This window comes from Corvus hawaiiensis, chromosome 5 (genome assembly GCF_020740725.1).
Source record: "Corvus hawaiiensis isolate bCorHaw1 chromosome 5, bCorHaw1.pri.cur, whole genome shotgun sequence".
NCBI lineage: Eukaryota > Metazoa > Chordata > Aves > Passeriformes > Corvidae > Corvus > Corvus hawaiiensis.
The window spans coordinates 57,009,866-57,037,572 of NC_063217.1; the positions used below are offsets into that span (position 1 = coordinate 57,009,866).

Below are 27,707 nucleotides of genomic sequence, written 5' to 3' on the forward strand. Positions count from 1 at the left end.
ACAAGGATGTCCGCATAGCAGCAGCTCACATACTACATGGCATTTCAGACTTTATACCTACCCACCCCATCCCCCTCAGGAAAAATGAGTAACTAGTGCTTATGCCTCAGCTGCTGCATATAAATCACGGAATACGCAGCCCCATCACTTTTTGCTACTGATAATGAGTGCTGGTGTGTGGGAGAAGACTCAGAGGGTTGAGGGGGTTTTATTTTTTTTTAAATGAAAATATTTTGAACTTTTTTTTTGCCAGTTTAACATTCAAAACAACCCCCAGCCCCTGATGTCCAGGAGCTGGGAACACTATATTTTAGTTGTCATTAACTTGGTTTTCCTTCAGCGTAAGGAGCGACCTGGCTCTTGGAAAGCCTGGGGAAGAGGAAACACATAAACCCTCTCTTTATTTCCTGAAGCATGGTGACCACCCTACAGTCATATCTGGTGCAGCTGATTTTGAATGCATTTAGATTGGGACACGGGGAAAAACAGGGAAGCTGAAATACAGAATGAGCAAAAAAGCTGTGCCAGGCTCAGCAAAGAAGAGCAAAGCAACTGGTTCCTCTTCCAGACAGCAAAAAGGATGACATTTTCCGCTCCACTTCCCTAAAATATCTGTCTCTTCAGTTGTAGAAAACAATTGAGTGGCAAGAGATGGATACTGTGGATGAGAAACAGCAGAGGAGCTAGGTCCTGCCACCAGGATAAGTGGGGGCCAGGCATGGAGCAAGAGGAGCCCTAGGAGAGATGGCTTCACCTAAGCCAGAGCACAGCTTGTGAAAAACAGAGAAGGTTTTTCTTAGGCCTCTCTGCACACATCAGAGAATGTGATGTCATTTTTTATTTGTTTGAATAGATAGAAAAATCGCCTTTCTATGAAACCATGTACGGTAGTCTTGTGTGAATTTAAAAAAAAGCTGGGGTTTTTGGTGGTCATCAGGAAGAGATGAAACTTTGAACCTCTTTAAGTCATACCTCATTAAAAATGCAAATTAAGACCAAAACATCAAAACACAGGCATCCCGCCAATTGCGTTGTGGAGCTGTAAATTGCTAATCAGACAAGTACCACACTGAGCTCTTCTTGCCTTAGAAGACAAAAACCCACACGCACAATGAGCTGCATAAATGAGCTCCTCAAAACAAGGAAGCAATCAGGCAACTCACTTCCCAAAGTTGCTAATCTTGGGCTGCCGAGTTGCTTGTGACCCTCCACACGCAGCTGCGCTGTGGGCACGGGCTTGTCACATTACGAGTTTAGGCTTCGCTGCCATTAAGCAAACGAGCTCCTTCAGGGCTCAGTGCAAGGCAAGAGGATTATCAGGAAATGTGTGTATGTAGGGAATACTGCTAAAAACCCCACTGCCTCTTCTAGGAGTCACCCCAATGCATTCAGTTCTCATGACAAGCTCTGTGGCAACTGCTCTCCTTTACTTTTTAATTTCCTCCTTTTCCACAGTGACAACTCGCAATATTCACCTAAAGCTTTTCCCAAGTAATAAAGACTACAAAGAGTTTACTCTATTTTCTGCATGATGAGAAATCAAATACTAAACTATCCCTGGTGTGCATTAAATATAACCAATAAACAATCATTAGGTGCCATTGGACCATAAAATTTGAAGAGCCCTAAACATATCATGTTGTTCATGGGAGCTCAGCGGTTTGTTTCACGGGGCTGTGCAGCCTCCTTGTCAGGGTGCAGTAATGGGATATGTATGCACCAGACATGCCTTTCAAGGGTGCAGTATAGGTTCTGCTTAATGGAGTTCCGCATCCACATAGCTCATGCTTCCTCCTCCAAATACTGGCAGCAGCACTGCAAATAAAACAAGTTCAGTGGAGCCACCCAAGACAGACCACATTGTTAGAAGCTATTTTCTGAGCAGCATTTACATGCATGAAATGTCGGCGCCTGGCTGATGGACTCGGAGGCTGTGTACATACACAGGGCTTTCATTTTGCTTTCTGACAGCTGGATTGCTTACCATGTATATCCTGCTTTATAGCATTCCAAAAGGGGGGAGAAAGGGGGGGGAGAAACAAAAGAGAGATCCCTGCCATGACGGATTTGATCACCAGTGGATGAATACACCTACAAGTGCGTTTTCCAAAATATATTGAACCACTCAAAGCATAGCTGCTTTCCTCTGCAACTTGTAAGAAGCTTCGATACGAAACCGAGGAAAGTATGGAAATATGGAATAGCTTCTTGCTGCTGATTTTGGATGGCCTGCTTCTAGCATGAGTCCTCTCAAAGGGAGGCTGCTAAAGTCATATTTAAGCTTTCACTGAATTTTAGATACAAGTTATTTTCAAACACGAAAAACAACTGCAAGTACTATTTTCTGTACTATTTTCTTTGCATTTTGCAGCACTGCCCACCACGATCCTTGACATCAAATCCGTCCAGGAGATGGATGGACTTGGTTAACACACAGGACAAGGCAAATGATGTAACTTTTAAAATGTTTTTTAAAGAATCTTCTTTTTTGCTGTGGCCATTTAAGACTCAGCAGCTGAAGACATGGCCTGTAAGAAATGGTCACTTGGAAGTTCATGAGAGCATTGCCAGAATCCCTTTGGTAATATGGGGAAACCACACTGTCTGCAGTGGGGCTTCCTGCTTTTCATCTTTACTTTAGAGGTTACAATCAGAGTAAGATGAGATGCAACATTTCTGATTTATCTGGGGGAAAGAACTAAACACAGTTCAGCTAGCCTGAATGGGATGATCTTTTAATGGAATCACTATGCTGCTGCTTAGTCATAAAAGCAAATTAATCTCCTAATATAAGGGGTTTGAACTGTTCTAAAACAACAACAACAAAAAAAAATAGGAAAAGGACCTAAAATACCAATATGAATACTACGACACAGGACACTTCAGAAAATCACAAGCACCAAGTGATGAGTAAAGCAGCAGAGGGAGGAACAACTGCCTCTTCCTTGCTTTGTCATCTGGGCATGTGTTACAGGAGGGTTGGATTTAGAAAGAAAAATGAAATCAAGAAAACCCTACACTGCGTGTTTAAGCAAATCATTCTGAGATGTATGAATGGTGGCACCAAATGCCAGGCAAAAAACAAATAACACTAACAGCTCCATAAGTCCTGCTTAAACAAATGCAGTAAATAATGGACAGAGGCAAGTAATATATTCCAGAGGATGTTTTACAAAACCTGGCAAAACCAAGCAACTTCTTGCAATCAAATTATGTATGCCTGGCATACAGTTCAGTACAAATTCTAATCAGTTCTACCCTTCTAATAACATTATACAGAAAAATACATCATCATCCTTCAACCAGATGGAGCATGATAGTTATACAAAACATATTGTATGTTTTTTATTTTCCTCTATGAGAACGTGACAAAATTGTGCACTCTGGAATTAAAAATTATACATAAATATTTTAGATTTGCAAATCTCTGTAAATATTTATTTGCAAAATAGTATATATACATGTTTAATCATTAAAAATACTACTTCATGCTGTGGGGAGGGAGACATACTTTATTGGCACACACACAGGACTGCTGCCTCTTCAATGCCAAGATAGTGAAGTTATGTTGTTCTCCTTCAGTGAAATTCAGCCAAACTTTCTGCCGGTACCTTTCAAGCCATGGAAACATTTGGGCACCCAAAGCCTGTTTGCAAAAGCCAAAGGGTGAACAGTGTGGAAAGTAGCCACAAAATACTACACTGCAAACTGGACAGCTTAGGACACTGCTCCAGCAATGGCAGATGTGCAGGAACTGACTTTCCAGACAGCTGGAATATGTTTGAGGCTCAACATGTCCAATGTAGGCCACTGTGAAGAGATCTGTCCTCCACAGAAACACCACAGATAAGAATAAATTTGTCTAAAGGGACAAGGCAAACTGTTTCCATGCCTGATTCAATAGGTGCTTACATAATGCTCCAGAGGGGGAGTGAACAGAAGAGCTTGTTGGGGCAGAAAGCAGGCGGCAATTGATAGAAAAGTCTTCTTCAAAAATGGCAATCAGCTGTTGTGTTTGCCCTCTAGGCCAGTAAAAGTCAGTCAAACTACTTTGGATAAATCAGTAGAGATCCTTAAAAACTTACACCCTCCTACCCTTATCTGTGTGGGCCATTTCCTTTCCACAAAGCATGACATTTATACAAATTCAGGTCGCTACTCTCCTACTCATGGAAGGAACACAACACAAATATCCATCTGGGATCCAAGCCTACCTGCTAGCATGGTAATGGATCATGAGCAGCTCCACTGCTCTACAGATCTGCTTTTTCAAAGAGTAAAGGTTCACATATACCAATAAGGTTTCAGGCAAAAAATTTGCAGTTGAACTTAAGAAAAGATCAAATGCTGCCATGGCCTGACTCGACCTATGCTAAAAAAGAGCTTCAGAACCACCACTGGCTCATTGCTATGTATGCCTTCATATGGAGCCCTTAACTCAGTTAAAGTGAGACTGGAAAGGCAGACTGACAAGGGAAGAAAAAAAAAAGTCAATAAAAACATTGTTAATGCTATTGTAGCAAAGATAGCAAAGAGAATCAAAGCCTAAATCTTCCCCTTGTTTTCCATCAGACGGTGTTGCATGATTATCTAAATTGTGCTTTCATACCAGCTTCAGCAATGTTGAAAACACTTAAGAATATTCATAATGATAAATGATATAGCTGTTCTGATTTGCAAAGAGCCTAATGAACTCCACATTCACCACCTGTTTTGCCTGCAGGCTCTGTTAATTTGATAAAACAGTTTAAAAAACAGAGGAAGAAAGCAGCATCTTCATCCAAATAAGAAGTACTCTTTGGTTAGAGAAGGAGGATCTTGCTGATACAGTACCAGACTGAGACTTGGGACAGTCACCTCTGCTGATGTTATGCAATGATGTGACAAAATTTTCCTCCACTGACTTCCCCAGAAAATACCTTTGCAAATCATTTCCTAGTGGGCAATTTGTCCTGCACTGGAGACACAGAGATAAGGCAAGGCATGCCTCCTGGCTGAGCTCTGCCTGAACAAACCCTCTGGGCTCCTCACATCCCTTTGTTGTCCCCACTCCCATCTCTCCTGGGCAATGCCAGTCCAAGCAATGCCAAGGTCACTCACACTTTGTCCGTGCCGTAGCTCCGGTAGTCCACCGCTGCCGACACGGCCACAATCAGCGCAGGCATGCCGTACCCGACCAAATAGAAGTACTTCCTCCGGGAGTGCTCGCTCTCAAAAACCTCCACCAGCATGATGTAGAGCTGCACCCCCTCCAGGAACATCCAGGTGAAAGCTGCCAGGAAGAAGAAGTGCAGGAGGGCAGCAAAGACGGCACAGGCAATCTGCATGAGGATTGAAAAGAGCAAGGGAAGGTGTTTGTACCATGATTAATTAATGCAACCGTCAGGAGTACTCTTACTGGGAGGCTTAATAAAAATGAGGGTGTTCTTATCTTCCCTCTCCAAAGGAAGAACTTTTTTTTCACTTGGAAAACATACGTGAATTGTTTTAAAATAGACACATCTTCACATATATAAATGATATTAAAAGATACAAAGGTAGGCACGTACACAATCTGGCAAATAAACATATGAAGATGTACATGGTTTAAATGCATTTTTACAACCTGCTTATTAAACATACACACACATTATTGACAAGCAACACACATACAGCCCCTGAAATCACAGTAGGCATCAGCATGTGAGTCCCAGTTATCAGCCAGGGGCCCAGCTCTGTGAGGACTCATGCATGGAATGAAGAAGTGCTGGAATGTATCTCACTGGTCAAACATTGCAGATGCACTGAGACAAGAGCCTGTGACAGAAGCAGAAAGTGCTTTGCCCCTTACCGGCTGGTCAGTGCGGTTGATGCCGATGAGGAAGAGGAGCTCTGCCACGAAGAGGCTGATGCACAAATTCTTGTGAATCGTGTTGCGGTCACTTTGCAGCCCACGGAAGAAGCAGAAGGTGAAGATGCAGATCAGGAGGCAGACCAGTGAAAGCAAGATGCCAACCCACGTGATGAAGTCCAGGAGCAGATCGTGGACTGCATCACTGTGCTGAAGATAAAATGAAAAAATCTCATCAGTTGCATGATATGTGACTTCTAATGCATCCCAGACACAGAGTAAGGTTGTCTGTGGCACATGGAACCAGTACCAAAAAGATTAAATGGACCTCAACTTGAATCCTGCAGCAAAAAAGCTGCAACCCAAAACAGACTCCAAAGTATCTTGCAAACCGCAGGTGCCCTGAACAGACTCAGACCCCAAAACCTTGCAGAAACATAATGCTGTTGATAAAAATACTGAGATATCAGGGCTGCTCTTGTGTGCAGCTCCATCTTGCACAAACATGGCAAAGGAGTGACTGGACGTATAAAGAACCATTGAAAAGAGTGATTCGAGTGTAAAAAAGTATTTCATGCTAACAACATCATGTCCAACAACTGCAAGTCCATTACAACCATTTGTCAACAGTGGAAAAAGACTCTCTTTAAATGTTCAGAGACGTATGAGCTTGGAGGCCTTGGAAAGAAAGAGATTGCTTAAATTTCTTTTTCTTTTTTTTTTTTTTTACCACAGGGGAAGGAGAAAAGAAGTCTGATTTTTCATTCTCAAACCCTGGAGTTACATTTTAAAACTCCGGGGAAGTCAGATTGATCCTGAGAACATTACACAGAAAAAAAGACAGACCTTTTAACATGAATTTGCTTTTAAACTGTAACAGAACAGTGATTTTAAGACACCCTGGAAAGTGAGTGATTCCCTGTGATGAACTTTTAACATGGATGTACTTCAAAGCCATGCAAAAAAAGCCAGTGCAAAGCTAGGCAACAAAGTTTTGTGAGAGACAGGATAGGTGAGCCTTGGCTCTGCTGACAAAACACTGCTGCATTGCTCCTGAGCTTACACTGCATGTCCCTCACAGAAAGAGGGGGCACATGATGAGACCCTCCTGGTAAGAACATCCCACCGCCTTCTTCCTTATTCAGGCTGTAAAACTCCCCAAGCTTCCACCAGATGCGGCGAAATTATAGATACCATTACTTAGCAAAATGTAAATAAAACATGAGAAATACATGGTGAGTCACGAGATGACTGCTTGGGTGTAAGTGGTTAGAGTCAATAAGCTGAGGAGGAGACTGGCTGGAAATCTCTGGGGGCATATTACAATGACCAGAGCAGCTTGAAGCCCAGCTTTGTAGTCCACTAGGTTGTGTTATAAATGGTAATCACATTCCCCGCCACTTCTGGCATTTCGATGACTTGGGCATTATGTAGGCTGGCAAATACAATAGTGCCACACTCCAAAAAGCCAGGGCAAAGTGGAAACATTTTTCTCTCCATGGGATAAAAGCTTATGACAGATGGAGGGAAAAGGTGATAATTTATCTGTTTTCTTTGCCTGCTTGCCAATGATAAAGCCACATCAAATGTCAGACCATTCCCAATATACACTCTGCTATGTTGGCACCCGCAAGAAACATCTCAAACCTTTCATCTCTTTGGCTTTATCAGCGTGACTGATAGGCATCAAATGATAATGAAAGATGGGGAGTGACTCGCTGCTCCATCTCTTCCATGCTGCAAGTTTTCTCTCCAGGAAGACTTGGAGGTGGAGAGATGGAGGGCTCCTTTGCCCAAACCCCCTTGCAACTCTTTCCAAGTATTTCCAATACCTAAGGAACTAGAGGCCACAAGTCCAAAAGGGAGACAAGAAATCACTGTGCGCTTTCTGTGGCTCATGACAGAAACACCTATTCCAGCCAGCTCATCCAGCAGCGCCCAGAAACCTGACAAGATGAAGCACATCATTTCCCTGGCAGCTGCGCATTGCTTTATCTCAGTGTCATTCCAGCTCATCCATCCCTCTTAACTCTGTGGAAAAATGTTAATGCAAACCCTGCACCTTGCAAATCATTCTTTCTTTTGTCTGAGGCTGCAGGGGAATGGCAGGAGAACGTCTCCCTGAACAAGCCCTCGTCTGATTAGATTGGCTGCCTGGCTGAATGGACCAAGAGCTCTTGGGCTGGGCAACAGGACAAGGCAGCTAAAGCAGGTGGATGAAGAGAGAAAGAAACCAGGCAGACTTTGGCCAGATGCACGCACCCCACCCAGACGTGGCCAGATTTATCCATCCCAAGACAAATTTAGCATGGTGCAGGGAAAATTCTCCAAGGACTTCTTCCCCTAGGTGAGATAAATCTCACAGGTCCCAGCTACTGCACCTCTTATCACAACACCACAAATCTGCTGACTTTAAGACATGATGCAGGAATTATAGCTGTTTTTGCTCTTGGAGAGGGATCCTACCATCTAGGTTCTTTGTCTTCTTCAGGGAAGGGCTGCTTGCCCAAGAAGCTCACCATGCTTAGCAATAAACATGCTTCATTGCTGTATTACTATTATTATTATCACTCTTACTGCTCTTCTTTTTAGTATTAATCGTAAAGATAATACTGATTTTATGTACATAACACTCATCCCTGGAGTGCTGGGAAACAACCATAAAAACAACTTCTCCATAATTACAAACTCCCTCCCCAAACTCAACAAACTCACAAAAGAACAAACAGAAAGGAATAACAACAATAAACTGGGAACGAGAGCAATTTAAAAACACCTCAGGGGAAAAAAAAATATGAATTTGTAGCTTTTCTAGTAAAGTCCAAGAGAGGAAGTGAGCTGAATTTTAAAGGCTGGGTACACTCCAGCCTGTTTGAGATGCTCAGTTTCAGGTGCTACTGCAGAGCCAATGGATCAGAGCCAATGGGAAGACTTGATAAGCACTGGCATCCTTCCCATGGCAGTGCCAACTGCCCCCTCAGGTCAGGCACATCCAGAGCTTGTACACCAGCAAGTACAATAAAAGGCAACTTGCCTTTTGCTGGAGACTGAAACTTGTAAATTACTGCACACCAAGCAGAATAATATGGGAAAAGGAGCATAGAGGTAACCTCTCCCAATGCCATGAGCTTTTCCTTGCCATCACTCCATCACTGTGTGACAAATAGGGAGCAGCATAACCTGGCTTGCATATGGAGTTCCAGGGTTAAATACAGGGCACATCAAGATTTTGTAACCAGGTCTTAGCCTTCAAGCCTGGTCCCTTAACTGCAGAAAAATGCAAGAAGAGCAAATCTTTTCTTTACCCTGTTCAGCACTGTTCAAATGCTCCTTGACTGAGGACAAAGCAGCTCTGATGTGCATGCTAACCACTGAATCACAGCATGGTTAAGGTTGGAAGGGACCACCAGTGGGATGATCTGGTCCAACCTCCCTGCTCAGGTCCAGCTGGACTCTGTGCCACTGATCATGACCCTCTGAGATCTGCCGTTCCCAGAAGATCCCTAGGGATATTTTTCCAGCACAATGAAAGCCCTAGGGCCTCTGAAGCATGCAACATACATCTGAGACCACCAGTGTATTGACAACAGTCAGCTCTTGCTTCTCAATGATCTCCCCAAGTACTTGGGAAACCAGAAGAGCTCATGGGAAATACCAGATGTCAGTCCAAGAGATAATTTCCTGACAGCATCAACCAAACAACTCCTTTCCCAAATGCACTGTGGCTCTCCAGACTGGTGCTACATGGCACAGCATGCAAGACACTGAGGTTTGCTACCCCTAAGCTACACCTGCTTCACAGAATAAGCTGACTCTCAGATTATTTTCAGCACAGGAACAACTTATGGTGTAATTGAAAAAAAATACAACAATACACTCCAACGACAGGGTTTTGATATTAAGTATGTTTTACATTTATGATTTAGGTATGAACCCAACCCAAAGCCCAGTGAAAGGAGAGGTCTCTGGCTTTGGAATAAAGGCCTGGGTTTGTTCCAGTGGGACCAAGAGCAATAGGCGGAGAGTGCTGATGGGGATTTGTGCAGGAGTTACAGGAGCACTGGTAGCAACCACAGCAGGGTAAGCAGGCAGCCCCAATATTATCCAGGCTGGGAAAATCAATGAGCAACTCTGGCAATGCCTGTACACCAGAGGTGAGCTAATAAAAACAAATCCCAGGGAATGTCAGCTTATGACAGAATGGCTCTCCCTGAGATGAACAGCCATTTCCTCCCTTATTAAAAGCATCAGCAGAAGAAAACAGCAGCCAAACCAAGCTGCCAGTAGTAAAGGACACATTCCTTTGCCTAATCTGTCCCTCCAAGAATGAAAGAAGTAATATCTTTGAGGGTGGAAGAATAAGCAAGCAGTAAATAAAAACACAATGTCATCAACTAGCTCTGATATGACCACTTGGTGCCTGGTGGGAGCTGGCAGAGTGCTGGGCTGGGCAGACATCCAAGTGGGGCAGGTTTGAACTTCAGTGCATTGCTGATGCTGCTTCTCGTATTTGTAGCTATTTGGGGCCATGCGGGGTCTCTCTGTCCTTCTTCCCCCATCTCTGATGGTGAGAGAGGATTTACTGCTATGACCTGGCTGTAATGCTTTGTGGCTATGTGCAGAGGGCTACTGAAGAGGCAGATGGTTTTGGAGATGTATCAAAAGCATCAGTTGGGGTATACGGACTGGGAGGAAACCCCAAGGACTCCTGCAGTGCATCCAAGCTGGCTAAGGGCATCATCACCTGCTGTGGCTATGAAGGCATGAGAGGCTTTTAGGAAGATTTTCCTCTTCTGTGGCTCAGAGGAATATGAGCTGGGGGGACACCTTTGCTTTTGCATCCATCCTCTCCATCTTCATGAAGGATGCACCGAGGGAGGTAGGCAGCTGTGTTCCACAGTGAATACAGCACCCATGGACCTGGTATGCATCCCCTCTGTGCTCTGCAAAGGCAAGACCGTCCTGGGCACCATCAGGTCCTAACCCAGGAATAAAGAGAGCAAAATTCCCACCTGGAGCCCCTGGGAAACATTACTGACTTCTGACTTTGGCCATTCACAATAAGGCTCAGATCCCTGAGCACTACTACAAGGTGGTTTAGTCACATATTCTCTCCTTGTCTTAGTCCACGAAGCTGCCTTCATATTCTGCATGAGCAACACAGACCATCTTCCTCCTCTTCTGCCTTCCTTAGCAAGATGAAGGCCTCCCAGCAGAACTCTCCCCCACAGACTTCTCCCCAGAATGCAACAGCCTTCCAGTGGCTGCCAGAAGCAGCAGCCACTCTAAGTCCTAGAAACCACTGTGGCCACAATAAAGCTATATGGGGGCAGGTGTGCACAGAGAAATGGGTACAGACTTCACCTCACCACGTGTCACAGACACTCCTGCAGATACAGCACGTGGCAAGAGCCCACTGCTTCCATTGTACTCACCAGCCCCACTGCAACTGAGAGGCAGCTGAGGCAAAATTCAGTCGTTGAGAGGAGGTGAGGCTTAGGAATAATAATTGCATGCATCATCCTGCTCTCCCATTCTGGCGGGATTTAGGCAGCTCTGATTACTCATACAGCGTCTCCAAGCCAAGAAAGGAGCTACGGTGGTTGTGCCAAACTCAGTGTAGACATCCACCCAGCCAAGCTGCCAGAAATGTGAGTTTCTGGAAGAAGCCTGGTCACAGCACCATCAGCTTCTGCTGTCACAGTGATGGTCTTACCCAGCCCGGTGCTGAGACACAGCTGAGACATGGTTCCACCACACCAGGGCCACTACCTTTGCCTTGGTCCTCACATTCACCCTGCTCTCAGCCAGAAAGGAAGGGTGTAGCAAGACAAACAGCAAGGCTTGGCACTTGCCAGTGTGAGCTACATGACTTGCTCATGAAGTTTAGAACACAGGATCAGCCTGCAGTAATTCCAGCTTCCTCCCGTACTGCTTTAGGCAATGGACTGCTACATTCCACTTAGACTTCATATACTTTTATTCCTTTCACTCCTTAGCTTGCCTTATGCTTCCACTCCCCAAATAATCAGCACAGTGTAACATGTTTGTGGTAAAGAAAAACACCTGAAACCTTCCTATTAATTGCAATAGTCAAAACACCTTTCTTTTTTTCCCCATTTCTCTTTCTATTTAAAAAAGGAATAAGATCTGGCATTCACTACATACTGATAAGCAACATTATCTACCCTGGGGGTACCTTTGCTTACTCTGGTTTCGGTGGCTTTTTTAATTGCATTTTCCCACCATCTCTGAACTTGTTTTCTGGCTGCATAATTTTCCCATGATACATTTAAGATGCATCTGCTATAATTAGTATGATGCAAAGCACAAGCTTCTGAAAAACAACTTGTAAATTTTGAATAATTCTCCAGCAATTACATAGGTAGCACAGCTTATTTAACTATGGGCTTTGTTCCATAGCATGGGAGCCACCATATTTTTATAGAACTTAAGGGTCATAGCAAATATCCTATCTATTCAAACAATAGATAGGTATTTTACATAGATCTCATCTGTATTAAACATATCTCATAATTTAACAAAATATCTATGAGACTGTAATAACTTTCCCATAACACAGGTCAAATGAACTTCCTAGATGGTGATTTGTTTCCAAGTCTTAAAACCTCTCTCTGAAGGGAGGTTCTTATTTTTCCTGGTAAATTGTCAAGCAGGGCAGTGAACACTGCACATTCTTAAGGCCATCCCTTACCAGGAGGATTCCTCAGCGAGATCCAGCTCACAGCTCTTTATACAGTCCTCTCTCCATGCTGGCTGGGGCTCTGACAGCAGCTGGAGGGGGACCTGCAGGTGAGGGTCCCCTGCTCTTCCCAGCAGTTATACATCCTGCTTGTGCACACAGCCAACTCTTGGCTTTGGGCACTGTTATTTTATCCCAGTGGGTGAATAAGAAACTCTGGGCCCAACTTATTTTAACAGGCAGAAAGCGTCTTCAAATTAAATTCTCCTCTTAACCAGGTACTGTCCTAGTAAGACCAGAATTGGACCAGCAACTCCTACTCTTCAAGCACACCAATAAAACCCTGCTGCCATGGCCAGCTGGTGGCATTTTCTGTCCCTTTGGACAAAGACATATTGCTTTTTCACTCTAGAGAGCCAGATGGCCATCAATCACCTCCTCAGTGGTGCTACCTTCCAGCTCCACCTTGCCACACACACTCTGCTAATAATTAAACCATAGCCTGGAACTCGCAGAGCTGCCACCAAGGTCCCCTCTGGAGAACATGCTCTCTTGCCATGTCACCAGGCAGGGAGATCATTCATGAGCAGATGTGACACTTGTCAAATTGGTGCTAGTTTTTGATGAAGGAGCAGGAATGTGATGTCTGCTCCACATGAGGCCCAGTTTTGAGTCTCATTAGGCAGGGTGCTGTGGATACTCATTACACCAAAGGGTGTTCCCTGTGGATCAAAAAATTTGAACAACTTAAGTCAGGAAACTACAAATCTCAATCATGGGAGTAAATTGCTTCTGTTGCAAAACTCCCAGAATATTATTAATTATTGTGTGTACAACAGTTCTTTTTAGAGATCCTGGTCACTGGCCAGAACACCGGCATAAGAGCTCTTGCACAAGCACACAACATCATTTCCCCAAGTATCCTTCCACTTCCAAGAAGACTAACAGGTCATTGAATAACCAAGGAATGCCTTTTTGAACCAGCCACAAGATAAGAAAATGACTCAAAAGCACATCTATGAGCGGTGAGCATGAGTCAATGAATGACAACAACCCCCACTTGTTTTTAAACCTCCACTTTTCCAAACCAGCAGGTATTGTGCTGCCAAGACTTTAAAATTAACTCATTACAATAGCATAAGGAATGTCATATAAGCGACCTTCAGATATGCCAAGAGCCATGTGGCCAGCTCCACCATGGAGAGAGACAGTGCCACCAGGAAGAGCAAGGTGACACGCAGCTGGTGGGACGAGCTGCAAATGTTTGCATATTTATATCTGAAATATGTGTCTGTGTTAGGTGGGAGGAAACCCTGCCCTGCCTCTGCCCTCAGGCCAGGATGATCACTGAAGTGGACATGCCAGGAAGCTGTCCAGTTGTATCAGAGTCAGCAAAGTGAAGCCAATTTGGCTCTTACAGCAATGATACTTTGGCTGCAGCCAAATGATAAAACATGACCTGAAAGTCTTGAGGGTACTTGTTAACACCCAGAAACAGCTACTAACTAATAGCACACTGGCTTGGCACTCGGGAAGCTTCCAGCTGCAGCTCTTTCCAACCTGTTGGATGAACATGGGCAAGGAAGGGTTTTACTTACTTTTTCTGCAAGATGAGATAACAGCAGCTCTACTTGTCTCGAGAGGTTTGGATGGGAAGTGCAGACAAGGCTGACCTATTTGCAGTTTGAGAAGAGGCTCATTGAGCACCAGGCTGTATCTGCACCATGCAGTTGGGATTGCCCCCATTCACACCAGTGGAGTGGAGCACTGTCTGCATTTCCCAGGTGCAACCTCTGACTTCAGTGACTCAGGCATATCTGTTAATTCCAGGTGGGTGATAATGAGCCAAACACACATTCCTTATGAAAAGTTGAGCAGCTGAAGGAAATTGGCAAAACCAGACCTGGACTGCAGAATGCCATTAACCTGTAATTATGTGCTCTGAATAGGCCTTTTCTTCAGGCATCAGGACAGTGCCACAAACATTTAATGGCATGTTTCCTGGACTAGGACTGACTCCTCCAGAATAATATGGTTACCACAACTTGCAGCAGCAACAGATAAATCCTGCCCCTCTCAGCTGGACCCAGCTGTTGTGGGAAATGTGCTCCTAGGCTCCCATTTCTTTTTTTGCAGAGCTTTTGTCATGCATGATGCTTATTTAATATATATTTTATTGCAGCTCTTCACATTCCTCTTCAGATTATTAAGTGGAACAAAAATATACGAAGCAGTGACACTGAAAGACTACTTGAGAAAAAGTAGTTTTAAAACCATAATAGTTTTTGTGGTTATGCTGGTCATGGAAGTGATTCTGAGAAGTTCTGCCTCCATGGAAGATGCCAGATCCATATCTAGCTCAGAGCTGTGGATTTTGCTGCAGTGCCAGGCACATGAAATGGAGACACCACAATGAAGAAAATGACTGGGCCAAAATCTTTTAGGCATCAGGGCCTTCTCTTCTTTCTCCAGCAGTTCAGACTGACCTCAACCAAAGACAGCCAAGGCAGCTCAGGAAATGGAGGACCGTCTCAACCCTTCTCCTACTCTTGAGTAAAATCCCAAATGTGTGCTTCGCTCCCAAAACCACCGCTACCATGAGGAACATCTACCTTCAGGATTAACTTCTTTAGCTCCAGTGGGGATAGTCATGTGGAAAGCCAGATCTACACCATGGACATAACTACAGGCAAAGGAACCAGCTGGTCATGTACTGGCCTCAAGTAGATGCCCAGTCTATACAGGATGGTATCAGAAGCTTCCCTCTCACGTGTCACACAGTGAGATGCAGAGAATGTATTTTTTCCCCCCTAGCTGGAAGGAGGAAAACACTGTTGGCTCCACACATGCATCTCACATGAACACGTGTGGCAGTGTATCTGCAGCTGCTGCCAGCAGGACACCCAACCTGCACCCCACGAGGCAGACTGCATACTTCTGTCCCCCCACCTTGCTACTCCCTGGTGGCACAGGGAGGACCCCATGAGAAAAAACCCAGCCAGGAGATGTTCCACACCAGCTAGCAAAGGATATGGCAACAGCTAAACCTGCTCACTCCCCATCCTCAGCTCAGAACTGCCCATGCCAGGAGCTTAAGACAGGCTTTGCATTGGTGTGACTATTTCCTGTTTCACCATAGAGCAGAAGGAAGACTTACACCAGATGGTTTCTACTTTTAAGAGTTAACTGTCACACAGCAACTTCCCTGCTCAGCTCCATTAGTGGTAACAAAATGGTATCACACATTGACCACTTCTCCTGCCCAGTGCATTGGCAGCCTGGGAATCTGCAATGCCTACCTTGACTTCCACATGTGCCATCAGGACTGCAAAGTTGGTGAGGTGGTTGCAGGAGCACGTGGTGTGTGTCTTGTTAGTTGTCAGGAGGCGACAGCCCTGGGTGGACCAATACCCTGTCATTGTACGCTTTGTGTAGCTCCAGAATGAACAGTTCGGGTTAAAATTTTCTTCTGACTGCTGCAAGGAAGAAATTAATAAATGCAGTAACAATGATAGGCTTTCAGAGATTTCTAAATGCACTATTGAGGCTCTTTGTAACTCTCACCCTTTAATTTTAGATAAATAATCAGCAGTGGTTTATACATCAAGTATTACTTGCCAATACAAGAGAAAGTTAGATTGTTGCTGCACTCTTTGCTAATGCAAACTTGGTTCTTTGGTCTTGATTAATTTCAGACATTGACTAAATCCAGCTCTTCAAAACCAGACTGCTTCATTTGCATTGCAGGGGAGAGAAATTAATTTCTTTAAGCAATCAACTTTTGCAATGACTGAGCTTGGCTAACGGGAGGACTAGCTGTCCTCCTTCACTGTAATTCCACTTTCCTCTAACATCCCCTGCCACCATGTAAAATAATATTATGGTCTATTCTAATTTATTGGTAGTGTTTAATTACAGAATGATGCGTGTCAGCAACTGAGCAATGGGCATCAGCTCAAAGGAGACACTTCCTTTACTTCTATTAATGCAATGTAAAAGAGACCTTCTCCATAAATAACACAGAGTGCAAAGGAACAAAAGTATAATTCAAAATCTAATCAAGGACTGCTGGGGGCCTCACAGCAGCCAACTTTTGCATCATTTAATTTCAGAAACCAAAAAGAACAAGAGAAGTGCTTTTTGAATGCACACACCTTGATGTGCTTGACAGTAAACACCACAGGATCAGCCAGGTAAACCTTATTGCTGAACTCTTTATTTATTGCTGCCGTGATGACAGGGGAGTTGACAATCACGGAGTGATTGGTTGACATTGCTTCTGTTCCCAACTTCATGCTGGCATTCTCCGTGGAGAGATAGGTGCCCAGGTTGTTGTACAGCACAAAAGCCACCCTGATCTCACCTAGAAGAGAGGTAAGAGGTTAGATAGCCAGGTTGAATCACTGCGGTGGCCTTTTCTTTTTTTAGACTTCTAATCTCTTCTCTTAATCAACTTCAAAACTTCTCTGAGAAAATATGAAAGGACCAAGATGTGGCATATGAAAAACCACCTCCTGCCAATCCCAGTGAGCACCAAGAGATGCAACAAGCGGTCCATGGATAAGAAGGGCAGAGCTGCTTCTTCCAAAAGAAACTTTTATAAGCAAATGGATGAGCAGAAGACAGACGGGGAAGGTGGGCTTATTTTTGGCATCAGTAGGTGTAACTGGCTTCAGAAAAAAGAGGCCAGGTGGTCCATTTCCCACCTGACACCACTTTTTTCTCCTGGATATACTTGGGAAACATGTTTTGAGCTGGCCTGTTGCACAGATGCAGTATAAAACTATAATTTAGTCTGTTAATAAATTAAGACTATCTCAGAAAAGTGTACGGACAAATCTGTCAGAAGAAATGAAAACATTTCCAACACAATTCCAATCTCACATGACAGGTAAAACAAAATTGCAGAAATTTCATTTAAAAATACATTTATTTTCTTAATTTGCCAACCAGATAACCAGAAAAACACCATTACAGAGCCTGCAGAAAACTGAGTCTATCAGACAACTGTTTTTAACTGAAACCATCCACAGTTTGCCTTCTGTTTTGCACATTATTTCACAGCCTATAAATAAGAATGGAATGTGATTAGTTTGCCTTTATATATATTAGTTATGGAGAGGTATGTTTTTGTTTCTATAGGAACCACCACAGCATCTGTGGAAGGTGAGGTACTGATGACTCCAAAGGTTCCTCCCAACCTAAATCCTTTTATGATAATTTTATTTGTAGCTCTTTGGTGACCTCTGGGCATGTGTCAAGCTGGTGAAAATTGATGGGGTTTTGCTTCGAACAGAACTCCAGGGATACTGTGTTTAGAAATACAGAACTTCCCTTTTATTGCTGCCAACAGACTTTCTCTATCCTTACAAATCTCCAAAGCTTGATAGCAGAGTAAAAGTCCTGCCCTGCTGGAGTTTCGCTACACATCTTGAGTTTCAAACTGTCTCTAAAAGAAATACTTCTCCTCAAATCCTACATGCAAAAGCATCAAGTGCTGTCAAGCAAGCCAATGGCAAAACTTTCCTTCTGAATCACCAGACCAAACTTTCCTCTCAATAGTGTCTAAAAGTTCTGGAAATTTTAACACATCTGCTCTGTTTGTAACGCTGTGCTACCACTCCATGTTCTTTATCTTCTATGCAGAGGAGGGTGAGGCACAGGTTGCCCAGAGAAGCTGTGGATGTCTCTGGAAGTGTTCAAGGCCAGGTTGGATGGGCCTTGAGCAACTTAATCTAGTGGAAAGTGTCCCTGCCCATGGCAAGGGGGTTGGAACCAGATGATCTTAAAAGTCCCTTCCAATCCAAGCCATTCTATGATTCTGTGTTTTGCCTGCAGCGACTGAAGCCTGTATATGAGTGTTGTCCCCTGCACACAGATTAAATTTTAAAAGAACCCAGAAACAGGAGCATGTTGGGCCCAGTAGAAGCCTATGAGTTTGAAGCTGGTCTACGGTGAGGCTGTAGAGATCAACAAATGTGCCTGCTCAAACTCCTGATCTGGAAATAAACGGCTTGGCAGGCTGAAGACCATTCACATATAACATCATCTAAAATTTATGCTGTATCAGGAGGTTCATAAGATACAGAAAGGCACTAAAGATTTAGACTCATAACAGTTAATCAACCTTTTCTGCCATGTTGGCTCATTATTAGTATTTGCTACTATTGTTTCTTTCCTCTACTTTTTCAGAGATTTGTATGGTGCCCTGCTGTGAAGCTGTTTACCCAAATGAGCCTCTTATCCCATCTGAAGCCTCCTACTGCAGACAACAGCAGTTAAAAGCACTTCTCTGGTTTCAGCACTGTGCCCCAGAAGCCCCATAATTTAAGGATCTGATGCATTTTTACCATCACAAAATACTTTTGAAGGCTGTGAATCACTTAGCAATATAATACATTCCGAGTCAGGCAACGCAGCTCGCAGTCAAGGGAACGAGCAAAGGATGCTACCCGTTAATTTAAATATTAACATAGCAATTAATACTTTACTTATAATGGTTAAACACAAAATAATGCCTAAGATGTGATTGCCTCATGAGGCTGGCGTGGCCTGAGGTGCCAGACCTACCATTTCGACCATTTTGCTTCAAGGTATTTGCTGACAGCTGAATGGCACTCCCATGGCCCATGTTCTGGGGAAACTTCAGATCTTCCAGATTCCCATCTGTGCTTAGTCTCGCAACTTCCAGCTCTGTTTGCAAGAGAGACAGACACTAAGAAAAAAATCTCTGCTGAAATGATCTTCATCAGGGTATTTCAAAGCTACAAAATGGTGCTCCAGACCAGCTGAGAGCAGGGGAATCAACTTACAGTTCTGCATGCTAGAATGTGTTTGGGCTCCTATTTCTTTTTAAATCTTTGCCCTGAAGAAGTTTTAAATTTAATTTTAAAAAAAGAAAAAAGAGTGCAAATAAATTCTACTCTCTGTGGAAGACAAAAGACAACCAGTTCTTGTAAACAAGAACCTCAGGATATTAAGGACAACGGTTAAAATGAAAATCTGAGAATACTAGTTCTTTGCCACTGGCAATTGGTACTTTCTGTAAATGTTATCAGTGCTCAGGATCTGTATTCATAGAAATAGAAAGAAGAGTTGTTCTCATTTTACATATGCACAGTGGGAGTGCTGGTGCTTTCCATCATGCTTGTTTTTTAATTAAAATCAACAATCAGCTGAATAAAGACACAAATTTGTATGAAATGAAACACAATTGCCTCACTATGAACAATCCCCCTGCGAAGCAGTGCTCTCATTGCTCTAGCCCAGATTATACCCTCAAAGCCAGGAGTAATAAAGGCAGGTCAGGTGCTCATTTTCCACGGGATTTCAAGGGTAGAGAGCTGCCTTATTCCTTTAGGCTCTTTTGCAAAGACTTTGAAGTCCTTCAGACAAAGGCCCAAGACATATCTAACAAATCGCTCTCCAATTAATCTAGGGACCAAGGCCAAAGCTGGGCTTCACTCTTCCACTGGCTGCTCTCAGTATTGATGGGATTTGCCCCTTACGGATGTTGTCAGTGTTCTCCCGGACAATGTCTGTCTTCAGCAGGTTGTCAGCCAGCACAAAGGCACTGTCCTCCACCGTGTCGAGCAACTTGGTGGCCGCGCGCTGCTGCTCGCTTGCGTTCAGGTCCCTCCACGCGTTCAGAGCCTGAGGCTGCAGGAGGTTGTTCACTGTCTCCACCATGGCCTGCAAGGCAGAGGGGCAGAGTGAGAAAAGGCTCCAGCAAGCCTAAAGCACCAGAGACCTCTGACATGTGCTTAGTCCCATCCTCCACACAAATCAGTGTACAGGGTGACGACAGCATCTCCTTCCCCCACCCATTAGGGCAGCCTGCAATGGAGCAGGCCAACTTCTACACCATCAGATGGGACAGGGAGGAAATACTGATTTTATTATAAATGCAGGCTGGGAATAGTGCTTTTCTGCTTCCACAATCATCAGCTCTGGGCTTGGAAAAAGAAGGAATTAGGGCAGGTGGGGAAGGAGGGGCAGAAGGACGATGAGGATTAAGGAAACATGCTGGAAAATATATTTCAAAACCCATTGTGACACAGGTTTCTGCTACCTGCAGCACCAGAACTCAAGAGTAGGGCTGGGGCACTCAGGGAAGGTATTTAGTATTTGCAAAGGCCACGCTCCCTAAAACATTTCCCTCCACATAACCTCTGGCAGGCAGCCATGAAGACACAGAAGATAGCTGAGTTATACCACTTCATCCAGAGCAGCAGCAGGTGCCCGTAGAGATTTAGATAAGACACTACATTTCAAATCACTGCATTCAGGAAGGAGCCAGCCCTGCGGAAACAGCTTCAGTCCCTCCTACAGTGCACCTTCTGCCCTGGGCTGCCACGCACGAAGAGCTCTCCCATGGATAACTTCCCACAGGTTAATCTGGATGCACACACAGGATCACATGGCACTGTACTGGTCTCATGACTGCAAAATTACTGCAGTAGAATCTACCCGAACTGAAGGCTTTTCTCAGCCTAAACCTTCCGCTTCGTTACTAACCAGAGCTGACTCAACCACTTTTCAGCTAACATTTTTTAATGAGACCAGCTGTACCAGTTGATAGAACTGATTGTGCAGAGGAAAAGGATAAAAAAAAGCTACTTTGATCATGCTTTCTTCAGCTGGCTAGGGTCTAGTCACCAGGCAGGCCTACCCCACAGAGAAACACCTCCACTGCCAGCTAATGCTGACTGCAGATACCAACCCCCCCTTCAAGATGAAACTACTGTTCATAATAATCTTCTGTGTGCTGAGCACATAGGCATCAAACCCACACCTCTGTTCTGCAAGCTGATGACAGTCCCATGGGACTTCAACATTTTCCAAGCCTGAAGTGTGCCCCATGGGCTCACTTTCACGGGAATACGTCAGCATTTACTCTTGATACCTTTGCTAAACCCATGCGTGGAAAGAAGCTATGGCATAGCCCATTCTCCAGCAGAGCCCTCAGGAGTGTTGCAATAGCAACACGTGGCACAGAGAGCATGGAGCATCCTGACTCACTCACCAGTCAGGGTCAGGTGAAAATGAGCAATGGGAGGATATGATCACATCAATCTAGAATTTATTGCTATATCCACGTGACCTTAACAAACATTTCAATTACAGCAAGGTTCGAGGAGAAGCAAAGGCAGCTAGAACTGCCACTGCTGGTGCTTTTAATCCCAGCAAAGATACCTTCCTTGAGTTTGGAAGGTTTCTCACACCATCATGTATCCTGTTGGGAGACTGCACCACAGCTGGGCTCCTCTGCCAGCACAAAGCTCCTACCTTCACAGTTACATTTATTCATGGTCAATTAACTCATTTGTTCTTATGCCAAACCTCTCCTGTACCATAAACAGATCTTCCCTTCCCTTGGCATCTACTACCCTGTTTCCTTGACTAATAGGTAACTTTTCTCCTAAGCCTCAAAAACTGGTTTCCCTAACTATGGAGTAGCCCATGCTTCAACCACTGAAATGGCTGAAAACTTGTACCCTAGTGCTACTGCAATCGTCTTTTTGCTGTCAAGCTTTTACAATCCAGAACTAGAATCCCTCACTCATTTGGTCTTAAGTGGAACTTGATAACCATAAATCAATTTTCTTAACTGATTGTTAAACTAATTTTCCTAAATAGTCTAAAATCTTAACACATTCACTATGTACATACTACAAGCTGGTTGAAATTAATAGTCAAGAAGAAACACTGAAAATCCATAGCATTTAAGTCTGTTTCTTTTCTGTGTTTTAGAATCTGGAAGCCTGATATCTGCAGCTCTCCATAAAATTCTGTAGTATACTTTGGTAGCTTATCTCTTCACAAGCAAAAAATAGGTGGTATTCTTTTCCAGCGACCAAAAAGCTTGATTTTTTTGTGGTGCATCTTCTACACAACATAGTGTTTTCTTGTAAAGACCTTTTATGCATGGAAAGCAGAAAATGAGGATTTTCCTCCCCTTTCAATGTTATCCCATAGTTTGCCTTACTTCCATTTAGCTCAGCTCCTACTGGTGTCTTAAATTCCCTGCTAACACAACATCCTGCATACTTTTGTCAATATCTGAATGGTGGAAAACGTATTTGCAGCAGATCCAGCTCCTGGCTCTGGACAGAAAGGTAATGTCTATTCATCAAAATATGAAACAGATGCTGAAGTATTTGTGTTACAGTGAAACATCTGCTGCAAAGACTTTCCCCCAGAAAAAATATTTTATCTAATGCATTCTTTCTTTTGTTTTAAACGTACACATATGTGTGCATGCAAGTTTGAGAGAGAACGCCAATTACGCCTAATGTGCCGCTTCCTGCACCATGTGCGCTCCCCACCCAACGCTGAGCATCCATCCTCCTGAAGTGACTAACCTGAAACCAGCCACTTCACATCACTTTGGGCCTGGGGTCAAACGCAAAAGCTCCAGGAAGATTTCCAAGGACTTTGGGTCAGGTCCTTGTCGTGTATCTGAACAAAGCTGGTAGACTGTCTTTGCTGGCATTACATCCGAGATTAATTTAGTCCCCAGCTTTTCCCAGAGGGTCATTCCCCTCACCTGTCTCAGTGCATTAATCAAGTGTTCCCCACATTATATTTCTGAGTGCAGCACTTCATTATGGCCGAGTGCTGTGGGCTGAAGCCAAGGAGATGAGGTGCTAATGAAATGTTTGCATTTTGGACAGGAGCTGAGGTAGGTGTTTAAATGAAACAAAACAGCTGTTACAGCAAGAGTGCCTTGTGAGACGGAGATGCCAACTGGGAAAAGTTGGGCAGGGGAGTGGGAGTTGTGGGAAAGCAGGCACACATGACAAGGATAGGCCTGTGTCTTTACATTCAAGCTGAGTCTTTGTGATTTACGTGGGTTTGGCACCTGGACCAATGACTTTGTGGTCTGATGAAGCTCCAGCATAGAAGAAACAGCTGTGCCAACCCCCAGGAAAGCCTCTCAGTGACCAGCTGGAAGAGGGTTAGCCCTGAGAGAGAGCCTTCAAAATGCAGAAGGCATGGGATAGGTGTGCTTGGGAGCTGATGGCTTTATAGGTTTTACCTGAGACCCCTAGAGATCCTGATAAAGGTGGGAGCTTTCACAGGGAGATAAGAAAGTTCTGACCTATTCTCATCCCACCACTTCTAGCATGCGGCCAAGCAGGGAGCCCCTACTCTTCCCACCAAAAGCAGAAGAAACTACCCCAAGGATTATTCCCATTTTGGTGCCCAAAATTACATGAGATTATACCTATCCATGAAAAATCCAACATCTATTAAAGGATGCTCCATGACCTCACCGAAGACCCTGTCCTTGCTTCCCAAGCTAAAGAACTCCCTCTGCTGCAGTTTTCCTTTGTTCCCCTGCCTGATCCTTCTTCCAAATGCAGCTCAGCTGAGTTTCTTGCAAAATAAAAATGTGGGCCTTGGAGCCCAAACGTACCTCAACACCAGGCACAGCACGGCACCAAACCAACGCTGTGCCTGCTTGGACTTAACAAGTAGATATCACAAGCATACAGATGCACCAAGAGAAGGACAAAAGTAACTCAAATTAGATCAAGGGAATTTTCATAAAGCATAGCTTGCTTTCTTGTAGGCTAAGATCAAATGAGGGAAGAAGGGCATGGCAGAAGGGAGCCAAGAAGGCAGACCTCCCATTTTTCTGTCCTGAGATACGTAGCACAGCTTTATGCTCTCTGTGATGTCAGGGTCTCTACACATGCAAAGCCAAACCCTCTAATTACCAGCCTGTAAAGACCAACCATCCCGGGTCACAGAATATTAGACACGGTGGCCCTTTCATGTCCCCAGCAGTGACTACAATCGGACATTGAGGGAAGAGCAAGACCCTGCCAAGCACAAAAGACAAATCCCATGACAGTGATGCCTTTCATTATGTGGTTATGTAGCACCACAGATTGTATGTTCAACGCAAATAAATGTTAATAAATTGCAGAGGGAGGTTTTTCCCAAATAAGGGCATGTGCTCATGGTTTCTTGATTCTATCCTGAGGTTAGAAAAAAGAAACGAAATGTAAGCCTTCCTTCTTAGACACTTACAAATTGGTATTAAAAGATGCATTGTAAAAAGGAAACTAATTAGGAGCTTTACAGTAATTATACATTACTAAAAGGCCAGTTGTATATATCCCATTGATTTCCTTTGTGATAGCTGCTACATTCCATTAAACTGAATTTTGCTTGTTCATTTATTTTTCTCTTCCCCTCTAGAAATGTTTGGTGAGAGTACCTGGATCTGTGGCACACAGTTTAAACCTAGGAGGTTTGAACTCTGTATGCATCCAGTGATACCATATTTTTCTCTCACTGTACCAACATCCAAGACACCACTCTTTGATAAAAACAGATTCTGCAATGTAAAATCTCTCTTTAACTGGGAGTCAACACTGAAAATCACTAGATGTTAGAGATACTCAGCTCATTGCCAAATTTGGCACCAGGCTGCAATGTGCTATGGTGCTTAAGCACAGCAACCCTAACCTTAGAAGATCAGCAGCTCTCCTAGAGTTAGGACCTCTTTAAACATTTACTGTTCATTTTGGCCTCTTGCTGAGCAGCTGACGGAAGATCAAAAATCTCAACAAACCTACAGCTGGAGAAAATACTGCTTTATGGCAAGTGAATACCAGCAGATCCTACAGGGAATATTGGTTGAATCCTTCTGTTGAGTAATTTTCAAATATGCAGTTTGTCCTTCCTTACAAAGGAGCATCTCCATAAGAAGAGACTGAACACACTGTACACTTTATTCAGCATGAAGCTTACATCAAGGTCTTACCTCCTATAGCAGCTTTGGGAGAATTAGGACAGTGGCACAGGGCATATTAAAGTACCACTTTTGCAATGACATCTCTAATTAAAACATCTGAATTTTACAACCTCTAAAGCCCCATCTCATACTGCTAACACTTCCTTGATCTCACAGGAATATCTCATACAGCACACTTTCAAAAATTAGGATATAAGGAGCTACAGCAACGAGGCTTTGCATAGGTAGGCTTAAAATCATGGCTGATGCATGAAGCAAGCAGTGCTTTGGCACCCCTGTGCTGAAGGTGCTTGCCAGCACAGACTCATCCAAAGAGATTTGCTCACCCTTTCTGAGAACAGCAGTGCTCAGTCTGCAATCACACAGGCACAGCCTCAGGCCGTGCTTATGGCCTGAGCTTCTGGTCCTCCCTGAGGTCTCCCCGTATTGCTTCATAACAAATGTGTTGTCTTTATTTGAAAAATGCAGACACATAACTAGCCCACTTTTTATAACAGCTTGAGGTTTTATGGCAAATCAGCAGAGAAAAAAAGCACAAAACCCCTTTCAGGTCCACACTTCACAGTGCAAATGAAAAACGCACCAGAGAGCAGATGCACTGAAATGTTGATATGGTACGATGATCACAATGTTATGCTCTTTCTTCCCTTTTTCCGACTGGAAAGCAGTGGTCCTTGAAAAAAGCTTACTTGCCTCTTTGCTCAAGAATAGCTGGTTTTGCTCTGTAATCCTATTAAACACCCAGTGCTAAAACAAACCCTTTCCTCAAGCTATCAATATTTGCAAGCCTCCAAACTAATTGAGTTAAAGGCACAATCAATGCCATTGATGACAAGTTCTGCTGGCAAGTTCTGCTGCAAGTTGTTTGATTCTTGCCTCTGGCCAGAAAAAGCACCAGTACATTGAAACTCCCATTAACTCTGAATCTACCTGGTACGGTAGAATGGGCCCTTTGGAGGACAGGGCCAGCATGAAAGCATGGATGTGAGCACACAAATGCTTCCAGAAAGGTTATTCCATTGAAAGGGACCAGCTGAGGAAATGACACATATTTTAGAGTGGCAAATGAACAGCACTCCAATCCCACTACACAGGGGTCATCAATCAAATGATTACATTCATCCGCTGTGTGGGACTTCAGGATAGAAAGTGATGCACATGTCATTTCTTCTGCTTCCTAAACAAGGAAAATGTCATTTGGCTACATAATGGCATTAAATGCTACTTCTTAGCTGAGAAGTGCCTTCAAATCCATCTGACAAGGCTCTTAACTCTTGGATGATTTTTTTTTTCCTTGCCATTTATTCTTTTAAGTCAAAATCAAAATTTGTCTCTGGTCAAAGCATCAGTAAGCACACTGGAGACAATTTCTTACAGGGAAGCCCAGCCACTGTCTATTGTTTTTTAAAAAGCAACACAGTCATCACAAAACTGTTGTAGCATTCAATGGAAGGGACAAACATATTTAGACTGAAAGGAGCTCAGCCACAGTGAGTGCTTGAAAACAAATAAATCATTAGACTATCTACTGCTAATCTTTGCTTCTGCCTTCAAAACTAAGCCAGAAGCACTAGCCTACATCTAGTACCAGAGTGGTGATTGGACATAGATGGTATCAGTGTTGGTGAACTGAGACAGAGCCTACTACTCATGGCAAAGGCAAGAAGAGAACTTCCCATGACCATTCAGAGGAATTTCTAAAATTGCTCCACAGATTGAGAGCAAAGGCTCCCAAGAGAGCATGCAACCTTCTCTCCTCAACTATACAGCAAATGTTTATGCTGTGGCCACAGGAACTGTACTGACTCAGAAACGGCCTAAATTCCAGCAGTGCTGAGAACTCACTGTAGTGAGAAGAAAAGCACTGACCTTTATTAAAATTAGGCCATCTACAAAATGCTTAACTATGGAATTAATGGTCTTTTACTAGGTATGCAAGGTTTGCAAGCTTGGCCTTGAACTACCAATAATCTCCTAATGGGAGCACGCAAAAAATAATAGGAGATATGAGAAAGAGAACAAGGTTACAAATTACAGGTTATGGTTTTACTTTACTTACTATACGAGGAAGAATATTTTAAGGTCAGAAGGCATCTACAGGACTGAAATAAAAGGAATTGATTGGGAAGAAGGAAATAACATAGGATCTATTTCATCTAATGAGATCTTCCCCACAGAATAAGCCGAGAGCTGCATCTATGAATCATCTGTATTTGCTGCCCTACTGTTTGGGATTTGAAACTATATAAGCAACAGCTAGAGTAATTACACTGGGGAAGCGAGCAAGGCTGTAGCAAGAAAGGAAAATGGGCCACACATCAGAAATGCCTCTTTGAAAGAATATCCACAGCCTTCAAGGAAACTCCTGGGGAGTCTGTGAGACTCATCCTTTCCTCCAACGG

General features: G+C 43.7%; 1 protein-coding gene across 26 annotated transcripts in view; it reads right to left on the minus strand.

Annotated features, from left to right (window-relative positions):
* The window catches only part of ADGRL3 (adhesion G protein-coupled receptor L3), a 489,712-nt gene that overhangs the window by 56,144 nt on the left and 405,861 nt on the right, over positions 1-27,707 (minus strand). For 25 of the 26 annotated variants that reach the window (XM_048303590.1, XM_048303593.1, XM_048303575.1 and 22 more), the window contains 6 exons: positions 20,042-20,225; positions 19,104-19,226; positions 16,688-16,896; positions 15,833-16,009; positions 5,831-6,040; positions 5,101-5,321 (listed from right to left, as the gene is read on the minus strand). In XM_048303590.1, coding sequence (XP_048159547.1) covers positions 5,101-5,321; positions 5,831-6,040; positions 15,833-16,009; positions 16,688-16,896; positions 19,104-19,226; positions 20,042-20,225 — 1,124 coding nt within the window. The remainder of the gene's footprint in view (positions 1-5,100; positions 5,322-5,830; positions 6,041-15,832; positions 16,010-16,687; positions 16,897-19,103; positions 19,227-20,041; positions 20,226-27,707) is intronic. The other variant, XM_048303572.1, reaches the window with a different exon arrangement.